Source organism: Bombina bombina, chromosome 6 (genome assembly GCF_027579735.1).
Source record: "Bombina bombina isolate aBomBom1 chromosome 6, aBomBom1.pri, whole genome shotgun sequence".
In the NCBI taxonomy this organism is placed as follows: domain Eukaryota; kingdom Metazoa; phylum Chordata; class Amphibia; order Anura; family Bombinatoridae; genus Bombina; species Bombina bombina.
Genome location: NC_069504.1, coordinates 1,152,882,964 through 1,152,903,682, shown reverse-complemented (window position 1 = coordinate 1,152,903,682; position 20,719 = coordinate 1,152,882,964). Strand labels below are relative to the sequence as shown.

At 38.6% G+C, this 20,719-nt stretch overlaps 1 protein-coding gene across 1 annotated transcript in view; it reads left to right on the top strand.

Annotated features, from left to right (window-relative positions):
- LOC128664933 (phosphatidylinositol 3-kinase C2 domain-containing subunit gamma) overlaps positions 1-20,719 on the top strand; it is a 491,959-nt gene that overhangs the window by 167,209 nt on the left and 304,031 nt on the right. Inside the window, exons 5-6 of the mRNA XM_053719726.1 lie at positions 1,641-1,829; positions 7,183-7,276. Of these exons, the coding sequence (XP_053575701.1) occupies positions 1,641-1,829; positions 7,183-7,276 (283 nt within the window). The remainder of the gene's footprint in view (positions 1-1,640; positions 1,830-7,182; positions 7,277-20,719) is intronic.

Sequence of the window (20,719 nt, the reverse complement as noted above, 5' to 3'; positions counted from 1 at the left end):
CACTGTTATCATTAGTACTAGGGACAATCACTGTTGTCATTAGCACTAGGGACGGTCACTGTTGTCATTAGTACTAGGGACGGTCACTTGTCATTAGTACTAGGGACGGTCACTGTTGTCATTAGTACTAGGGACGTTCACTGTTATCATTAGTACTAGGGACGGTCACTGTTATCATTAGTACTAGGGACGGTCACTGTTATCATTAGTACTAGGGACGGTCACTGTTATCATTAGTACTAGGGACGGTCACTGTTATCATTAGTACTAGGGACGGTCACTGTTATCATTAGTACTAGGGACAATCACTGTTGTCATTAGCACTAGGGACGGTCACTGTTATCATTAGTACTAGGGGCGGTCACTGTTATCATTAGTACTAGGGGCGGTCACTGTTATCATTAGTACTAGGGACGGTCACTGTTATCATTAGTACTAGGGACGTTCACTGTTATCATTAGTACTAGGGACGGTCACTGTTATCATTAGTACTAGGGACGGTCACTGTTATCATTAGTACTAGGGACGTTCACTGTTATCATTAGCACTAGGGACGGTCACTGTTGTCATTAGCACTAGGGACGGTCACTGTTGTCATTAGTACTAGGGACGGTCACTGTTGTCATTAGTACTAGGGACGGTCACTGTTATCATTAGCACTAGGGACGGTCACTGTTATCATTAGCACTAGGGACGGTCACTGTTATCATTAGTACTAGGGGCGGTCACTGTTATCATTAGTACTAGGGATGGTCACTGTTATCATTAGCACTAGGGGCGGTCACTGTTATCATTAGTACTAGGGACGGTCACTGTTATCATTAGTACTAGGGACGGTCACTGTTATCATTAGTACTAGGGACGGTCACTGTTATCATTAGTACTAGGGACGGTCACTGTTATCATTAGTACTAGGGACGGTCACTGTTATCATTAGTACTAGGGACGGTCACTGTTATCATTAGTACTAGGGACGGTCACTGTTGTCATTAGCACTAGGGACGGTCACTGTTATCATTAGCACTAGGGACAGTCACTGTTATCATTAGTACTAGGGACGGTCACTGTTATCATTAGTACTAGGGACGGTCACTGTTGTCATTAGCACTAGGGACGTTCACTGTTATCATTAGTACTAGGGACGGTCACTGTTATCATTAGCACTAGGGACGGTCACTGTTGTCATTAGTACTAGGGACGGTCACTGTTATCATTAGTACTAGGGACGGTCACTGTTATCATTAGTACTAGGGACAATCACTGTTGTCATTAGCACTAGGGACGGTCACTGTTATCATTAGTACTAGGGACGGTCACTGTTATCATTAGCACTAGGGACGGTCACTGTTATCATTAGCACTAGGGACGGTCACTGTTATCATTAGCACTAGGGACGGTCACTGTTATCATTAGTACTAGGGACGGTCACTGTTATCATTAGTACTAGGGACAATCACTGTTATCATTAGCACTAGGGACGGTCACTGTTATCATTAGCACTAGGGACGGTCACTGTTGTCATTAGCACTAGGGACGGTCACTATCAGCCTATCCTTTTCAGTGATTTTCCTGTGATTAAGAAACAATAGTGATACTCTGCCTGTGGGGGGATAATAGCTAATTATCTTTTTATTTTACAGACTGTCAGAGGGCGATAAGCAGTGTCTGTGGCGCTATCGCTCTTGCTGCAATAAGCAGCGCAATATTCTGCCTCTGGTCCTCGGAAGCGCACCAGGCTGGGACCCGGAATCTATATCTGCAATGCACACAGTTCTTAGGGGCTGGAAATTCTGTCATCCGCTAGAAGCACTTGGTCTGCTAAACGCCTGGTATGTACCTTTTGTTTTTCTATTTATTAAGTTGTTCGAGTAAGGATTTAACCCTCTTACTACTAGAGAAGGCTCCAATACCTTCCTATAAAATGCATCAGCAGCTAATTGGTTAATGAAGATATAACTAAATATAGCTTTAGCGATAGGAAACACCTTGATGTTTATATAAAATGTTTAGTTATACGTAATCGAGCAACTTTGCAATATATTTTCATGATTTACTTCCCCCTTTTCATGTAATTTAGCTGTGAGAATTAAGAATTTTCTAATTCTCAGAACATGACATGCACCAAATGACTTATCAAGGCTAACTCTGCTTCATATATGTCCCAGTTTAGCTTTTACTGATACTAACTGTAACACAATGCTCTATTTACTAACATAATGACTGTGGCTAACCTTGTTGTCTTCAGACTAAAGTCTGAATAAGGAAAGTGCAGTAATGTTAATGAAAAACAACATACATGTCTAGTAAATACAAGCTGTGTACTGTCCCTTTAATTCTAGTGAGTGCAGTTTAACAACAGACTGAACTAAATTCTCAGCAAGAGGACAGAGAGGACATATAGGGGCCTATTTATCATATGTCTGTCGGACCTGATACGACACTGCGCATCAGGTCCGACGGACATGGCTGAATGCGGAGAGCAATACGCTCTCCGTTTTCAGCATTGTACCAGCAGCTCTTATAAGCTGCTGGTGCAACGCCGCCCCCTGCAGACTCGCTGCTTCATAACTGCTGTTCATAACGCCACCCCTCTTTAGACCGCTGCTTCATTACTGCTTCTGAAGACTCGCCAGAAACACGGGTCTTTGATAGATAGGCCCCTTAGTATTCAGTGCGTTAGGTTAGACACACAATATTGCTGTATGCACCATTATATAAAAGCTTGGTCAGGCTGGAATCATTACAGCTGATAACTAATTGATTTTATTTGACTAGAGCTAATGTCACCAGTGTATAAGTAGAGAACTAGCAGAAGAGAGCACGTGCACAGTGGCACAGGTGACCTTGTACAAGAACGTTATAAACATCTAGAGACTAAAAAAAGCACATCACAAGGAATCACTTGCAGTCTGAAATAAATGGCTTTCTTCTGTAGCTCACTCTCCCCAGTGATATCAGAGCTTGTTGTACTAAAACTGTTCTTTACAGCACACCAGGGATTAAATAACCTGATCTACTGAAATATCAGAATCATGATGTTATGTGAATTATTCATTGTTTATGACACATAGGCCTCTAGTTATCAACGTGTCTACTTACCTGCCATCGCCGGCCCCAATACGCCCGCCTAAGCTCGCCTACCATCTCGCCGCGGACCTGAATACGCTCTCCAAAGTTATCAATAACGCTGTCAAAAAGCCACGCACCAAGTACGGGGCGATGAGCAGTGGACTGTGATAGTTATCACTCATCCGATCTCGCTGTTCTTCGGCTTTTTCCCAGCTTTATTGATAAGCTGTCACTATGCACCCACACTAAACTACACTGTTCTACCCCCTATACCGGCGCCCCTGGAGCCCCCCCCCCCGCAACTAAATAAAGTTATTAACCCCTAAACTGCTGCTCCTAGACCCCGCCGCAACTATAATAAATGTAATAACCCCTAAACCGCCGCTCCCGGAGCCCACCGTCACCTACATTATACCTAGTAACCCCTATCCTGCCCCCCCTATACCGCCGCCACCTATAATAAATTTATTAACCCCTATCCTGCCGATCCCGGACCCCGCCGCAACTAAATAAATTGTTTAATCCCTAAAGTGCCACTCCCGGAGCCCACCTCCACCTACATTATACCTAGTAACCCCTATCCTGCCCCCCCTATACTGCCACCACCTATAATAAATTTATTAACCCCTACCCTGCCGATCCCGGAGCCCGCCGCAACTAAATAAATTGTTTAACCCCTAAACCGCCGCTCTTGGAACCCACCGCCACCTATATTACACTTAATAACCCCTAATCTGCCCCCCCTACACCGTCGCCACCTATAATAAATGTATTAACCCCTATCCTGCCCCCCCTACACCGCCGCCACTATAATAAAATTATTAACCCCTAAACCTAAGTCTAACCCTAACCCTAACACCCCCCTAACTTAAATATTAATGAAATACATCTAAATATTATAACTCTTATTAACACATGCCTAGATTTAGAGTTTGGCGTTAGCCATCAAAACCAGCGTTAGGGGCTCCTAACGCTGGTTTTGGCCGCCCGCTGGTATTTAGAGTCAGTCAGGAAAGGGTCTAACGCTCACTTTGCAGCCGCGACTTTTCCATACCGCAGATCCCCCTACGCCAATTGCGTATCCTATCTTTTCAATAGGATCTTTCTAACGCTGGTATTTAGAGTCTTGGCTGAAGTGAGCGTTAGAAATCTAACGACAAAACTCCAGCCGCAGCAAAAAGCCAGGAGTTAAGAGCTTTCTGGGCTAACGCCGGTTCATAAAGCTCTTAACTACTGTGCTCTAAAGTACACTAAAACCCATAAACTACCTATGTACCCCTAAACCGAGGTCCCCCCACATCGAGGCCACTCTAATAAAAATTTTTAACCCCTAATCTGCCGACCGCACACCGCCTCAACCTACGTTATCCCTATGTACCCCTAATCTGCTGCCCCTAACACCGCCGACCCCTATATTTTATTTATTAACCCCTAATCTGCCGCCCCCAACGTCGCCGCCACCTACCTACAATTATTAACCCCTAATCTGCCGACCGGACCTCACCGCTACTATAATAAAGTTATTAACCCCTAATCCGCCTCACTCCCGCCTCAATAACCCTATAATAAATAGTATTAACCCCTAATCTGCCCTCCCTAACATCGCCGACACCTAACTTCAAGTATTAACCCCTAATCTGCCGACCGGACCTCACCGCTACTCTATTAAATTTATTAATCCCTAAAGCTAAGTCTAACCCTAACACTAACACCCCCTAAGTCAAATATCATTTTTATCTAACAAAGTAAATTAACTCTTATTAAATAAATTATTCCTATTTAAAGCTAAATACTTACCTGTAAAATAAATCCTAATATAGCTACAATATAAATTATAATTATATTGCAGCTATTTTAGGATTAATATTTATTTTACAGGCAACTTTGTATTTATTTTAACCAGGTACAATAGCTATTAAATAGTTAATAACTATTTAATAGCTACCTAGTTAAAATAATTACAAAATTACCTGTAAAATAAATCCTAACCTAAGTTACAATTAAACCTAACACTACACTATCAATAAATTAATTAAATAAAATACCTACAAATATCTACAATTAAACCTAACACTACACTATCAATAAATTAATTAAATAAAATACCTACAAATAAATACAATTAAATAAACTAACTAAAGTACAAAAAATAAAAAAGAACTAAGTTACAAAAAATAAAAAATAATTTACAAACATTAGAAAAAGATTACAACAATTTTAAGCTAATTACACCTACTCTAAGCCCCCTAATAAAATAACAAAGCCCCCCAAAATAAAAAAAATGCCCTACCCTATTCTAAAATACAAATAGAAAAGCTATTTTACCTTACCAGCCCTTAAAAGGGCCTTTTGCGGGGCATGCCCCAAAGAATTCAGCTCTTTTGCCTGTAAAAAAAAACATACAATACCCCCCCAACATTACAACCCACCACCCACATACCCCTAATCTAACCCAAACCCCCCTTAAATAAACCTAACACTAAGCCCCTGAAGATCTTCCTACCTTATCTTCACCACGCCGGGTATCACCGATCCGTCCAGAGGAGCCTCCGAAGTCTTCATCCAAGCCAAGGGGTTTGGGTTAGAGTAGGGGTGTGTGGGTTGTGGGTTTTAATGTTGGGGGGGTTGTATATTTTTTTTTACAGGCAAAAGAGCTGAATACTTTGGGGCATGCCCCGCAAAAGGCCCTTTTAAGGGCTGGTAAGGTAATAGAGGTGTTAACTTTCGTAATTTAGAATAGGGTAGGGCATGTTGTTATTTTGGGGGGCTTTGTTATTTTATTAGGGGGCTTAGATTAGGTGTAAGTAGCTTAAAATTGTTGTAATATTTTTTAAATGTTTGTAACTTTTTTTTTTTTTGTACTTTAGTTAGTTTATTTAATTGTATTTAATTGTAGTTATTTGTAGGTAGTTTATTTAATTTATTTAATGATAGTGTAGTGTTAGGTTTAATTGTAACTTAGGTTAGGATTTATTTTACAGGTAAATTTGTATTTATTTTAGCTAGTTAGTTAGTAAATAGTTAATAACTATTTACTAACTAGTCTACCTAGTTAAAATAAATACAATGTTGCCTGTAAAATAAAAATAAACCCTAAGCTAGCTACAATGTAATTATTAGTTATATTGTATCTAGCTTATGGTTTATTTTATAGGTAAGTATTTAGTTTTAAATAGGAATTATTTAGGTAATGATAGGAATTTTTAGTCAGATTTATTTAAATTATATTTAAGTTAGGGGGTGTTAGGGTTAGGGTTAGACTTAGGTTTAGGGGTTAATACATTTAGTATAGTGGCGGCGACGTTGGGGGCGGCAGATTAGGGGTTAATAAATGTAGGTAGGTGGCGGCGATGTTAGGGGCGGCAGATTAGGGGTTAATAATATTTAACTAATGTTTGCGAGGCGGGAGTGCGACTGTTTATTATAGTGGTGGTGACGTTGGGGGCGGCAGATTAAGGGTTAATAAGTGTAGGTAGGTTGCAGCGACATTGGGGGTGGCAGATTAGGGGTTAATGAATATAATGTAGGTGTCGGCGATGTTGGGAGCAGCAGATTAGGGGTTTTAAAATTTTATTTTAGTGTTTGCAATGCGGGAGGGCCTCATTTTAGGGGTTGATAGGTAGTTTATGGGTGTTAGTGTACTTTTAGCACTTTAGTTATGAGTTTTATGTTACTACTGACTTTTAAATGCGCTATGGATCTTTGAGGTAGAGGGTGTACCGCTCACTTTTTGGCCTCCCACGACAGACTCGTAATACCTATGCTATGGAAGTCCCATAGAAAAAAGACTTTGCAAAGTTTATGTAAGTCGTTTTGCGGTAAGGAGAAAGAAGTGTGCGGTGACCCTTAACCTTCAAGACTCGTAATAGCAGCGGGCGTAAAAAAGCAGCCTTAAGACCTGTTAACGCTGCTTTTTTACCCTAACGCACAACACGTAATCTAGCCGAATATAAATAATAAAATGAATGTAATAGTTTATTGAAGATGTTTTTCCTTCCTAACACTAAAACACCATTTGCCTCTGATCATCACAAGTCTCTGATTTTGCTTCTTTTATCGCTTTATTTATTTGTTAGATTTTTTTCTCATGTCATCCTTTTAAATTCCTTTCAGTTTTTCAGATCAAAATATCCGTGAAATGGCCTGCCAGCAAATTGGATATCTGTCAAATGATGAATTACTGCAATACCTGCCTCAGCTGGTCCAGGTTAGCCCAGTGATACAGAAAAGGTTTTATGTCTCCAGCAATCCCGCATTATTCTAAAAGCAATCTTTTGTAGAGAGCGCACGTTCTGTGGGGCACTTAATCACGTTTCTGCGCTTCTTAGAGGTTGTGTATTTACTAATAGAAAACATGGTTTATTGGCTGCAATATTTTGATACATTTTTATTGTAAGATGTTCAGACAATACAGAAGAACAGATCATTTTCAGTACTGGGTATAGCTTGGAATATGAGTATAGTCTTCAGTATCATTCTCAGCAATGTGGCCATAAAGCATATGCTGGTAGCACCTTCAGGAGGGGTTTATTTCATGCAGAGCACTGAGGAATATTTTTTTCACCTTGTTATTACTAGACATCTGCATTTTGTTTCGGATAAATTGTGAATTTGGCCGAATTTTGGCCGATTCAGCGATTCGGATGCATTCGAATTTCCGAATCGGCACATTCCAAAAAATTCCAAAAATTAATCAATTTATTCATATTCAGAATTTTTCACTGTTCCTTCCTAAACCACAGATCCCCGACTCTAAGTCTATAATAAAGGTATTAACCCCTAAACCACCGTTCCTCATCATCGCTGACACAAACTAAACCTATTAACCCCTAAACCGCACCCCCCACATCACCAACATTAACTAAATCTATTAACCCCTAAACCACACACCCCCACATCGCCAGCACTAACTAAACCTATTAACCCCTAAACCACCGTTCTGAAACATCGCTGGCACAAAATAAATCTTTACCCCTAAACCGCAACCCCCCCACATTGCTGCCACTAAATAAAGCTATTAACCCCTAAACCGCACCCCCACATCGTCAACACTAACTAAACCTATTAACCCCTAAACTGCCATTTCAAAACATTGCAGACACTAACTAAAACTATCAACCCCTAAACCGCAGTTCACAAACATCACCAATACTAACTAAACCTATTAACCCCAAAACTGCCGGCCCCCACATCGCAACAACCGAAATTAAACTATATTAACCCCTAAACCTAACAACCCCTAACTTTAAACCTAACCCTAAACCTAGCAACCCCTAACTTTAACATAATTAAAATATAACTAAATTAAAGTTACAATTATTAACTAATAACTAAACATACACCTAGATTACAAGTTTTGCGTTGCGGCTTGTAACGCTGAAAAGATGGCATTTTCAAGGTTAAAATAGCACCAAGTGTTGTCGGTATAGCTGTACCGCATACCTTTTAGCCTGTAACGCAACGTCAGTCCCGCACACGTAAAAATTATGTTTTTTCATGGGATTCCCATAGTGCCGGTATTAGGAGTTTTGCGGTACGGCTAAAAAGCGAGCGTTACAGCCTAAAACGACAAGATCCGTAACGCCATCTAAAGTCAGTAGTTATGAGTTTTACGCTACAAAGCTGTAACATAAAACCCATAACTAAAGTGTTACAAAGTGCACTAACACACATAAATTACCTATTAACCCCTAAACCGAGGCCCTCCCGCATCGTAAACACTATATTAAAGTTATTAACCACTATTTTGCCGCTCCCCAACATTGTCGCCACTATAATAAACTCATTAACCCCTAAACCGCCGCCCTCCCGCATCGCAAGCACTATTTCAATATTAACCCCTAATCTGCCGTCCACCCACACCGCCGCTATAATAAACCTATTAACCCCTAAACAGCAAGACCCCCACAACAAAATATACTAAAATAAAATATTAACCCCTAAACTGAAAGCCCCCCATAATGAAATTAACTAATTTGAGCTAGTAACCTCTAAACCTAACGACCCCCTAACTATATGTTAAAATTACAATTTCCCTATCTTAAATTAAATTAAAACTTACCTGTCAAATTAAAAAAAATAATTTTAAACTAACAATTAAACTATTATAATTATTAAACTAAAATTAAACTAACTACCAATTAAATAAAACTAAACTACCAATAAAAAATCCTAACACTACTCTAAAAATGACAAAAAGTATCTAATTACAAAAAATAAAAACTAACTAAATTACGAAAAATAACAAACAAATTATCAAAAATAAAAAAGAATTACACCTACTCTAATAGCCCTATGAAAATAAAAAAGCCCCCCAAAAATAAAAAAAACCCTAGCCTACAATAAACTACCAATGGCCCTTAAAATGGCCTTTTGCGGGGCATTGCCCCAAAGATATCAGCTCTTTTACCTGTAGAAAAAAATACAAACACCCCCCCAACAGTAAAACCCACCACCCACACAACCAACCCCCCCAAATAAAAAACACTATCTAAAATAACCTAAGCTACCCATTGCGCTGAAAATGGCATTTGTATGGGCATTGCCCTTAAAAGGACATTTAGCTCTTTTACTGCCCAGATCCTAAACTAAAAAAAAAAAAAACTCCCAAAAACCATTAAAAAAACCTAACACTAACCCCCAACGATCCACTTATTGTTCTTAAAGTCCGCCTTAAGCAGCTCTCATTCTATTGGCTAATTCGATTTAGCCAATAGAATGAGAGCTGCTTAAATCCTATTGGCTGATTTGAACAGCCAATAGGATTTTAACAGCCCAAATTCCTATTGGCTGATTTAAATTTTTCAGCCAATAGGAATGCAAGGGACGCTATCTTGAATCTCATCCCTTGCATTGAAGGTTCAGTGTACGGTGCCGACCGTATAAAGAGGATGTTCCATGCCGGATGTCTTCAGGATGGACCCGCTCCGCGCCGGCTGGATGAAGATCGAAGAGGCCTTCTGGTTGATGACTTCGCCGGCTGGATGAAGATAGAAAAGGGCGCCTGGTTGTAGACTTCTTGTCACATGGATGATGACTTCGCCGGCTGGATAAAGATCCTTCAAGTGGAACTTCAACCACTGTAAGTGGATCGTCGGGGGGTTAGTGTTGGGGTTTTTTAAGTTTTTTTTGGGTGGGGTTTTTTTTAGTTTAGGGTCTGGGCAGTAAAAGAGCTAAATGCCCTTTTAAGGGCAATGCCTATACAAATGCCCTTTTCAGGGCAATGGGAAGCTTAGGTTTTTTAGATATTTTTATTTTTTTATTTTGTGGGTTTAGGGGGGTGGGGGTTTGTAATGTTACTGGGTCTTTGTATTTGTTTTCACTAAAAGAGCTTTTATCTTTAGGGCAATGCCCTACAAAAGACCCCATTGGTAGTTTATTCTAAATTAGTTTTTTTATTTCGGGGTGTTTTTTTTATGGGTATTAGAATATAAATATTTTTATTTTTATTTTTTATGATAATTTGTTTGTTATTTTGTGTAATGTATTTTTTAGGGGGGTTATAGCAAAAGAGCTGTTTAACTCAGGGCAATGCCCTACAAAGGGCCCTTTTAAGAGCCCCCCAAAAGGCCCATTTAAGGGCCCATGGTAGTTTATTCTAGAGTAGTTTTCTTTATTATTATTTTTTTTATTATTATTTTTTTAAAGGGTATTAGAATAGGATTAATCTTTATTTTTTGGATACTTTCAATTTTTTTTGTAATGTTAGGTTTTAGTGTAAGGCAGGTTAGATTTTTTTTCACAGGTAAGTTTTGTATTTATTTAAACCAGGTAGTTACTAAATAGTTAATAACTATTTAATAGCTATTGTACCTAGTTAAAATAAATACAAACTTACCTGTGAAATAAAAATAAAACCTAAGCTAGCTACTATATAACTATTAGTTAGGTTTTATTTCACAGGTAAGTATTTATTTTTAAATAGGATAATTTAGCTAATAATTTAAACTTTTAATTTAGCTCTATTTTAATGATGTTAAAGTTAAGGGGTGTTAGGGTTAGTTTTAGGGTTAGATTTAAAGTTAGGGGTGTTAGGTTTAGTGGTTAATATACTGTAGTTTAATTTAGGTCGTTGTGATGTGGGGGCCGTTGGTTTAGGGGTTAATAGGTTTAGTTAGTGTTGTCGATGTGGGGGGGGCTGTTTATGGGTTAAAAGGTTTAAGTAGTGTCGGCGATGTCAGGGAACTGCGGTTTAGGGGTTAATAGATTTAGTTAGTGTTTGTGATGTTTGGGAATGGTACTTTAGGGGTTAATAGGTTTAGGTAGAGTTGGCTATGTGGGCGTGGTGCGGTTTAGGGGTTAATAGTTTTAGTTAGTGTTGGCGATGTCGGGAGTGACGGTTTAGGGGTTAATACTTTATTTAGTGATTTATTTTGTGTTGGTGATGTTTGGGAACGGCGGTTTAGGGGTCAATAGGTTTAGGTAGTGTTGGCGATCTGGGGGGGTGCAGTTTAGGGGTTAATAGGTTTAGTTTGTGTTGGTGATGTTGGGGAACTGCGGTTTCGGGGTTAATAACTTTATTTAATTATTTAGTTTGTGTCGGCGATGTGCGGGTCGGCACTTTAGGGGTTAACAGGTTTAGGCAGTGTTAGTGATGTGGGGAGACAGCGATTTAGGGGTTAATAGCTTTATTTAGTGTTGGCATGGGTGGCGACAGCGGATTAACATAATTTTATTTCGGCAATCGCCGGAACATTAGTTAGAAATAATGATTCTGTTCATAATACAGATTCGGTCCGACAGTAATAATAATTCGGTAACGGTTTTGAATGCATCCAGATGTCAAAATTCGGAACAACACGAATAAATCCCGAAAACCAAATTACCGACACATATTGAATTATTCAGAATGTCACAGGGACAGGTTAGTTATGGTCGTGTATGATTTAGAGCCTTTAAGCAATTACAGGACTGCGTACAGTTTTCCTAGAATAAATAAATCTATATCCTTTTAATTCCAGAACACAAGCTTCACAAACAGACAAGCAAATAAAAATGTAACCAGGATTTTTTTCTGGGGTTTAGCCCCTTTCTTGAATCGTATAAACTAAACGCTAAATTCCACAAAGATATTGGACACTCCCACCCCTGAGTATCATCACATGATGAAAATTACCACTAAACTGTACCGCACAAAAAATTGTTCTTTTACTGTTACTGGGCCAGATTATGAGTGGTGCGCTAACTGCAGTGTAGGGTATTTCTCAGCTTTTTGTATGCAACAGAAATAGCGCTTGTATTACAGGTTGAATGAAAAAGTGTTTGCTTGAGTGCAATCAAATTAAGTGCACGTCGGATTAGTGCAACTTCATAGCTTTGGTCAACTGTTACACGGGACAAAAAAATTGTACATAACACCTCAAAAATATGTGTGTGTTTATATATATATATTGTTAGTTTGTTTTGGGAGTTGTGCCTGAGTTTAGGAAAAAGCTTGGAAAACGAAACACTATGAGTGAGCCAAGTGAAGGCTGCTGTTAGTGGTATCTCACTTCCTCCTTAGTGAGAAAAAAGGGGGGTTTGTAGGTTGTAGAAGTCTAACAGTGCTTACAAAAGGAATTCCTCGTGTGCATGTGGAGATATGAATACAAAAAATATATTTCCAAGTGAGTAAAACTGTGTTTAGACAGTGACAAAAAGTGCACTTAATTTGCTCACCTGTAGGATCACAGGGAACAGTGATCAACAATGTTAAACTGTTAAGATGTTCCCATTCAGGTTGTCTTTCCTCCCATGTGGAGTAGAGCAACCAGACAGTCTGATTTAAGACTGAAATGGTATTGTAGGATTACCCTTCTTGTTCCACTCCGTATAACTGGACAGAAGGTAGATAGAAGGGGAATTCCATTTTATTATGAGCTGGTGTATTTTTATTTTATTTTATTTTAAATCAAAAGACCAAATTTTATTTAAAAAATTGTCAATAAATATGTAAATATTCCTCATGGGTAAGCTAAAAATGATTTAATAAAAACAAATCTAATTAAAATTCATACATGTACTATTAAAAACTTGTACTATAGAAAATATCTGTGCAATGCGAATAAAATATGTGCGATGATATAATTGTTGGTGTACAATCTAAAAATGATCGCTTGTTTAAATAGGAATAAGAATAACACTTACTTGAAAAAAAATATTTGTGTGCTAAAAGACGGAGCTGGAAGCTGCTGTGCTAGCCACTAGTGTGTAGAGCCCAGTGGCGTGGTCGGATATCCGGATGTGAAGCCACGAGCATGTGTCTTATGCCTTACGCGTTTCGTGAGTGTATCAGCTCACTTCTTCAGAGGCTTGTAATCTAGTGCCATCCTGTTGGCCCTTAAAAAGCCTAACAAATGTAATTGTTATCACCCTGTCTAATTGATGCAAGGCTTATTTTAGATGCTGTATTTCTAAATGTGCCTAAGAGTAGTATGTACCGTTTTCCTACGGTTTGTATTATGTTAAGAAAATACTTTGTTGTATGTCTTATTTGCTTTTAGGTGTATGTTTTTGCATTGCGGCCGCGGACCTGAATATCATCTCCATATTTAACAAAAATGCTGTCCAAAAGCCTCACACCAAGTACTGATTGCAACAGCCAATAGGATTTTTTTCAACCTCGATTCCGATTGGCTGATAAAATTCTATCAGCTAATCAGAATCTAAGGGACGCCATCTTGGATGACGTCATTTAAAGGAACATTCATTGTAAAGAAGACGTCAAACGAAGAGGATGCTCCGCGTTGGATGTCTTGAAGAAGGAGCCGCTCCCCGCTGGATGGATGAAGATAGAAGATGCCGTCTGGATGAAGACTTCTGCCTGATTGGATGAAGACATTGGCCCGCTTGGATGAAGACTTTTGCCGGATTCGATGAGGACTTCTGCCGCTTCATTGAGGATGGATGTCAGCTCTTCAGAAACTGTAAGGGGATCTTCGGGGAATAGTGTTAGGCTTTTTTAAGGGTTTATTGGGTGGGTTTTGATTTTAGATAAGGGTTTGGGCTTTTGAAAAAGAGCTAAATGCCCTTTTAAGGGCAATGCCCACAATGGGGGTTGGTTGTGTGGGTGGTGGGGTTTACTGTTGGGGGGCTATTGGTAGTTTATTGTAGGCTAGGGTTTTTTTATTTTGGGGGGGCTTTTTTATTTTCATAGGGCTCTTAGATTAGGTGTATTTAGTTTAAATCTTTGATAATTTATTTTTTATTTTGCGTAACAGTGTTTATTTTTTTGTAACTTAGTTGCTAGTTTTTTGTACCTTTGTAATGTGTAATAGTAGATTTAAATTATTTGAGTAGGGTTGGGTTTTTAACTATATAATATATTTAATTTAATTTGTAGTTTAATGTAATTTAGTATAACAGTTACAGTAGATTAATTATTAGTTTAATATAGTTTAATGTAATTTAGTATAACAGGGTAGATTAATTATTAGTTTAATATAGTTTAATTTAATTCTAAAGATAAGTTTAAATTTATTATTAGATAGGGAATAGTTAATATTTAATATAAAGTTAGCGGGTTGTTAGGTTTAGGGGTTAATAGGTTTAGTAAGTGGTACTGATGTGGGAGGCCAGAGGTTTAGGGGTTAATAACTTTATTTAGTTGCAGTGGGCTCCGGGAGCGGCGGGATAGGGGTTAATACTTTTATGTAGGTGGCGGTGGTGTTGGGGTGGCAGATTAGGGGTTAATAACATAATGTAGGTGGCAGCGGTGTAAGGGCAGCAGATTAGGGGTTAATAAGTATAATGTAGGTGGTGGCGGTATAGGGGAAAGCAAATTAGGGGTGTTTAGACTCGGGGGTTATGTTAGGGTGTTAGGTGTAAACATACATTTTATTCTCCCATAGGAATCAATGGGATATCGGGCAGCAGCGAACATAAGCTTTCGCTGCTTTCAGACTCCCATCGATTCCTATGGCATCCGCCGCCTCCAGGGGCGGATTGAAAAAGCAGGTATGCTGTGCCGAAATAGTGGCAAACGTACCTGTTAGACATTTGTTAACTAGCAAAAGTAGTCAGATAGTGCCGAATTTGTATTCGTAACATCTGTAGTGACGTAAGCATCGATCTGTGTCGGACTGAGACCGGCGGATCGTATGTTACATCACAAATTTCAACTTTTGCCGGTCTGTAGGCTTTGATAAATAAGGGGAATCAAGCTCGCCACAATTACGCTGTGGAATTCCAGTGTATTTGCGGTTGACTGCTTGATAAATATCCCTTGATGGTCATTTGATTAATGTTACTTTATATGATTATATATATATATATATATATATATATATATATATATATATATATATATATCCAGGACCCTCTATGTAAATAACGTCATAAATATAGCCAGGTACCATAGAATATATATGATGATCTATGCAAAGTCTATTTTAAAAAGTAGAGAGGTGGTTATTTTAGCTTTTATGCATTAGTGTATTGATTATAATGTTTTATACAAAGATGTTACATCCCATGATAATTCTTTAACTTTTATAAATACATGTAGCCCTCACTTTACGCCGGGGTTAGGTTCCAGAAGGAATGGTTGTAAATCGAAACTGTTGTAATTTGAAACCTAATTTATAATGTAAGTCAATGGGAAGTGAGGAAGTTAGGTTCCAGGCCCCTCTCAAAATTGTCATAATACATTATTTTTAAAACTTTGAAATGAAGACTTTAAATGCTAAACAGCATTATAAACCTAATAAAATAATCACACAACACAGAATATATAATTAAACTAAGTTAAATGAACAAAAACATTTGCTAACCAGCATTATAAAACTAATAAAATAATCACACAACACAGACTTCACTTTCATTTTTCTGCAAACAGTTCTTTCTATTTATTCCAATCTTGTTCCTTTGAAATCTGCTCGATAGCTCAAGTCTGGTTAAACTGATTAATTTCAGCTTACTAAGCTTTGCTGCAACACAAGCGGACAGCTCCACCTACTGGCTATTTTAATCAATGCACTGCTTCTCAATGCTTTTCAATAGCAGTCACATGACTGGAAAAAAGGTTGTTATTCTGAAACGGTGCAAATTGAACCGTTGTAAACCGAGGGCCACCTGTAGTGGTAGGATGATTGGTTCATTCTTTTACAATTAACAAAAACAGATTCTCCTTGATATAAAAGTCTATTTCCCAATGAAAATTGATCAAAGGATGGCTGCTAAATCTTTTTAGCTCCTTTTCATTTTCATTATGAAATTCTTCAAAGTGGGTCCCTTTGCCGTACGGAGCTAAAAATAAAAGCCATTAAACATATACCACATATAGAAGGGGTGCATAGATTGCTACAATTGAGAAAAAGAGAGACCTACTGGATCTACAAGTTAAGAACCAGAAAACCATATGGGCTAAATACAGATATAGGGCTAGATTTATGAACGCTGAGGCGTACAGGGGCGCGAATACGCGCCCCTGTACGCCTCAGCTCGCCTGTGGCGGGGCAAAATTACCCGCAGGTAATTAATATTGCACACGACTCGACCGAGGATATTAAATTTCGCCACAATAGAGGTGGCGTAGATGTTAGGGAAGCAGCGGTCTGGTGACTGCTGCTTGATAAATCCCGGCGAGCAAGTTCTTGAGAGAACTTGCTGCCATAGGGGCTTAATAAATCTAGCCCATAGATTTAGCAGCCTTCCTTTGATCTATTTGCATTTGAAATAGACTTTTATATCAAGGAGAATTTGTTTTTGTTAATTGTAAAAATAGAATGAACCAATCATCCTAGCACTATTTATAATAGTTAAAGAATTATCATGGGATGTCACATCTTTGTATAAAACATTAGAATCAATGCACAAAGCATAAAAGCTAAAATAACCTCCTCTCTACTTTTTAAAATAGACTTCGCATAGATCATTATATATATTCTATGGTACCTGGCTTTATTTATTTATTAATAATATTTTTATTAATTGTCTCCAGTCAAATATACAGACAGGCCTTTGACTATAAACAGAAAAAAAACAACAAACAACACAAAAAAGCACAAATAGCTTATTTCAACGTCACGCGGGACGCAATCCTACAAAACAAACACTTCATTATATAGTCATTACTCTGAAAATGATGTTTAAATGTAGTTGTCCCTTGTCTAGAAAAGATACGGTTAACAAAATTGTTATCTCATCTACTTATTAAATTATTACATTTTGCTAGCTACTTGACAGGATGACAATTTTTATTATTTTAGACAAATCCATAATCAATCTCGCGTATTCCCTCTATAAAAATGTTAAATGTCTTCCTAGATTTATAAAAGTATTGTTACATCATATCCTGCAGATGTTTTTGTGAGATATATGGTGAAAATCTATTCCCAGCTCCTCAAATCTATATAAGACTGCTGTGGTATATTAGGCTATACCAGACAACTGATTCAAGAATATAAATTCATGCCCATTTGGAGACTAAAACTTTAAAGGACAAACCTTTACAAAAAACATATAAACATACAGAATACACAAATAAAAAGGAAGAGAGAAGAAAAAGAAATTCTCCTTCTCTCCCCTCCTGCCCAATCGTGCCAACACCTGTAAGCAATCTTGACCACTAGCTTAGCTTCTTGAGTTCACCATCATTCCCAGATGCTGGTACCTATTTGTCAATATTAATTGTTGGAATAGAGGGGCATCCTGTAATGGAGATAGCATTTGTCTTTGTATATTTTATGGGAGTGACAAAATATATCTTTCCCATTTTATCAAAAAATAATCTTATTTTATTATCTAAAAAATCTGAGGATCTTTTAAATCTATAGCTACTTGAAGTGACATATTGTTTGTGAAGGTTGCTATATTGGGATCTTTCTTATCTTTCCAGCTTCTCAAAATCATCTGTCTAGCCCCTAGGATAGCTGTATTGACTAAGTATTTATTAGGTATATCTTTTTCCTCTACCAAAAATATAATCTGTTCTGATTTAAGTTTAATTTTACATGGTAGAAATTTATTAAGCCAATACTCTACTTTACACCAAAATTGTTGTATTTTAGGACAGATATGAAACATATGGACCAAATCGGCATTAGATGAGCTACATCTCAAACATCTAATATTTTCTTGACTTTTCCATTTAGCCATTGAAAGAGGGGTTAAATAGGCTCTATTCAATAATTTAATATGTGCTTCTCTAAATGATATCCTGTAAACTCTAAGGCCTAGATTTGGAGTTCGGCGGTAGCCGTCAAAACCAGCGTTAGAGGCTCCTAACGCTGGTTTTGGCCGCCCGCTGGTATTTGGAGTCAGTGATTAAAGGGTCTAACGCTCACTTTTCAGCCGCGACTTTTCCATACCGCAGATCCCCCTACGCCATTTGCGTAGCCTATCTTTTCAATGGGATCTTTCTAACGCTGGTATTTAGAGTCGTTTCTGAAGTGAGCGTTAGAGCTCTAACGACAAAATTCCAGCCGCCTGAAAATAGCAGGAGTTAAGAGCTTTCTGGCTAACGCCGGTTTATAAAGCTCTTAACTACTGTACCCTAAAGTACACTAACACCCATAAACTACCTATGTACCCCTAAACCGAGCTCCCCCCACATCGCCGCCACTCTATTTAAATTTTTAACCCCTAATCTGCCGACCGCCACCTACGTTATACTTATGTACCCCTAATCGGCTGCCCCTAACATCGCCGACCCCTATATTATATTTATTAACCCCTAATCTGCCCTCCCTAACATCGCCGACACCTAACTTCAATTATTAACCCCTAATCTGCCGACCGGAGCTCACCGCTATTCTAATAAATGTATTAACCCCTAAAGCTAAGTCTAACCCTAACACTAACACCCCCCTAACTTAAATATAATTTTTATCTAACGAAATAAATTAACTCTTATTAAATAACTTATTCCTATTTAAAGCTAAATACTTACCTGTAAAATAAATCCTAATATAGCTACAATATAAATTATAATTATATTATAGCTATTTTAGGATTAATATTTATTTTACAGGCAACTTTGTAATTATTTTAACCAGGTAAAATAGCTATTAAATAGTTAAGAACTATTTAATAGTTACCTAGTTAAAATAATAACAAATTTACCTGTAAAATAAATCCTAACCTAAGTTATAATTAAACCTAACACTACCCTATCAATAAAATAATTAAATAAACTATCTACAATTACCTACAATTAACCTAACACTACACTATCAATAAATTAATTAAACACAATTCCTACAATTAAATAAACTAGCTAAAGTACAAAAAATAAAAAAGAACTAAGTTACAGAAAATAAAAAAATATTTACAAACATAAGAAAAATATTACAACAATTTTAAACTAATTACACCTACTCTAAGCCCCCTAATAAAATAAAAAATTCCCTACCCTATTCTAAATTAAAAAAGTTACAAGCTCTTTTACCTTACCAGCCCTGAACAGGGCCCTTTGCGGGGCATGCCCCAAGAATTTCAGCTCTTTTGCCTGTAAAAAAAAACATACAATACCCCCCCCCAACATTACAACCCACCACCCACATACCCCTAATCTAACCCAAACCCCCCTTAAATAAACCTAACACTAATCCCCTGAAGATCTTCCTACCTTGTCTTCACCATCCAGGTATCAGCGATCCGTCCTGGCTCCAAGATCTTCATCCAACCCAAGCGGGGGTTGGCGATCCATAATCCGGTGCTGAAGAGGTCCAGAAGAGGCTCCAAAGTCTTCCTCCTATCCGGCAAGAAGAGGACATCCGGACCGGCAAACATCTTCTCCAAGCGGCATCTTCGATCTTCTTCCATCCGGAGCGAAGTGGCAGGATCCTGAAGACCTCCAGCGCGGAACATCCATCCGGACCGACGACTGAACGACGAATGACTGTTCCTTTAAGGGACGTCATCCAAGATGGCGTCCCTCGAATTCCGATTGGCTGATAGGATTCTATCAGCCAATCGGAATTAAGGTAGGAATTTTCTGATTGGCTGATGGAATCAGCCAATCAGAATCTAGTTCAATCCGATTGGCCGATCCAATCAGCCAATCAGATTGAGCTCGCATTCTATTGGCTGATCGGAACAGCCAATAGAATGCGAGCTCAATCTGATTGGCTGATTGGATCAGCCAATCGGATTGAACTTGATTCTGATTGGCTGATTCCATCAGCCAATCAGAAAATTCCTACCTTAATTCCGATTGGCTGATAGAATCCTATCAGCCAATCGGAATTCGAGGGACGCCATCTTGGATGACGTCCCTTAAAGGAACAGTCATTCGTCGTTCAGTCGTCGGTCCGGATGGATGTTCCGCGCTGGAGGTCTTCAGGATCCTGCCACTTCGCTCCGGATGGAAGAAGATCGAAGATGCCGCTTGGAGAAGATGTTTGCCGGTCCGGATGTCCTCTTCTTGCCGGATAGGAGGAAGACTTTGGAGCCTCTTCTGGACCTCTTCAGCACCGGATTATGGATCGCCAACCCCCGCTTGGGTTGGATGAAGATCTTGGAGCCAGGACGGATCAGTGATACCTGGATGGTGAAGACAAGGTAGGAAGATCTTGAGGGGATTAGTGTTAGGTTTATTTAAGGGGGGTTTGGGTTAGATTAGGGGTATGTGGGTGGTGGGTTGTAATGTTGGGGGGGGGGTATTGTATGTTTTTTTTTACAGGCAAAAGAGCTGAAATTCTTGGGGCATGCCCCGCAAAGGGCCCTGTTC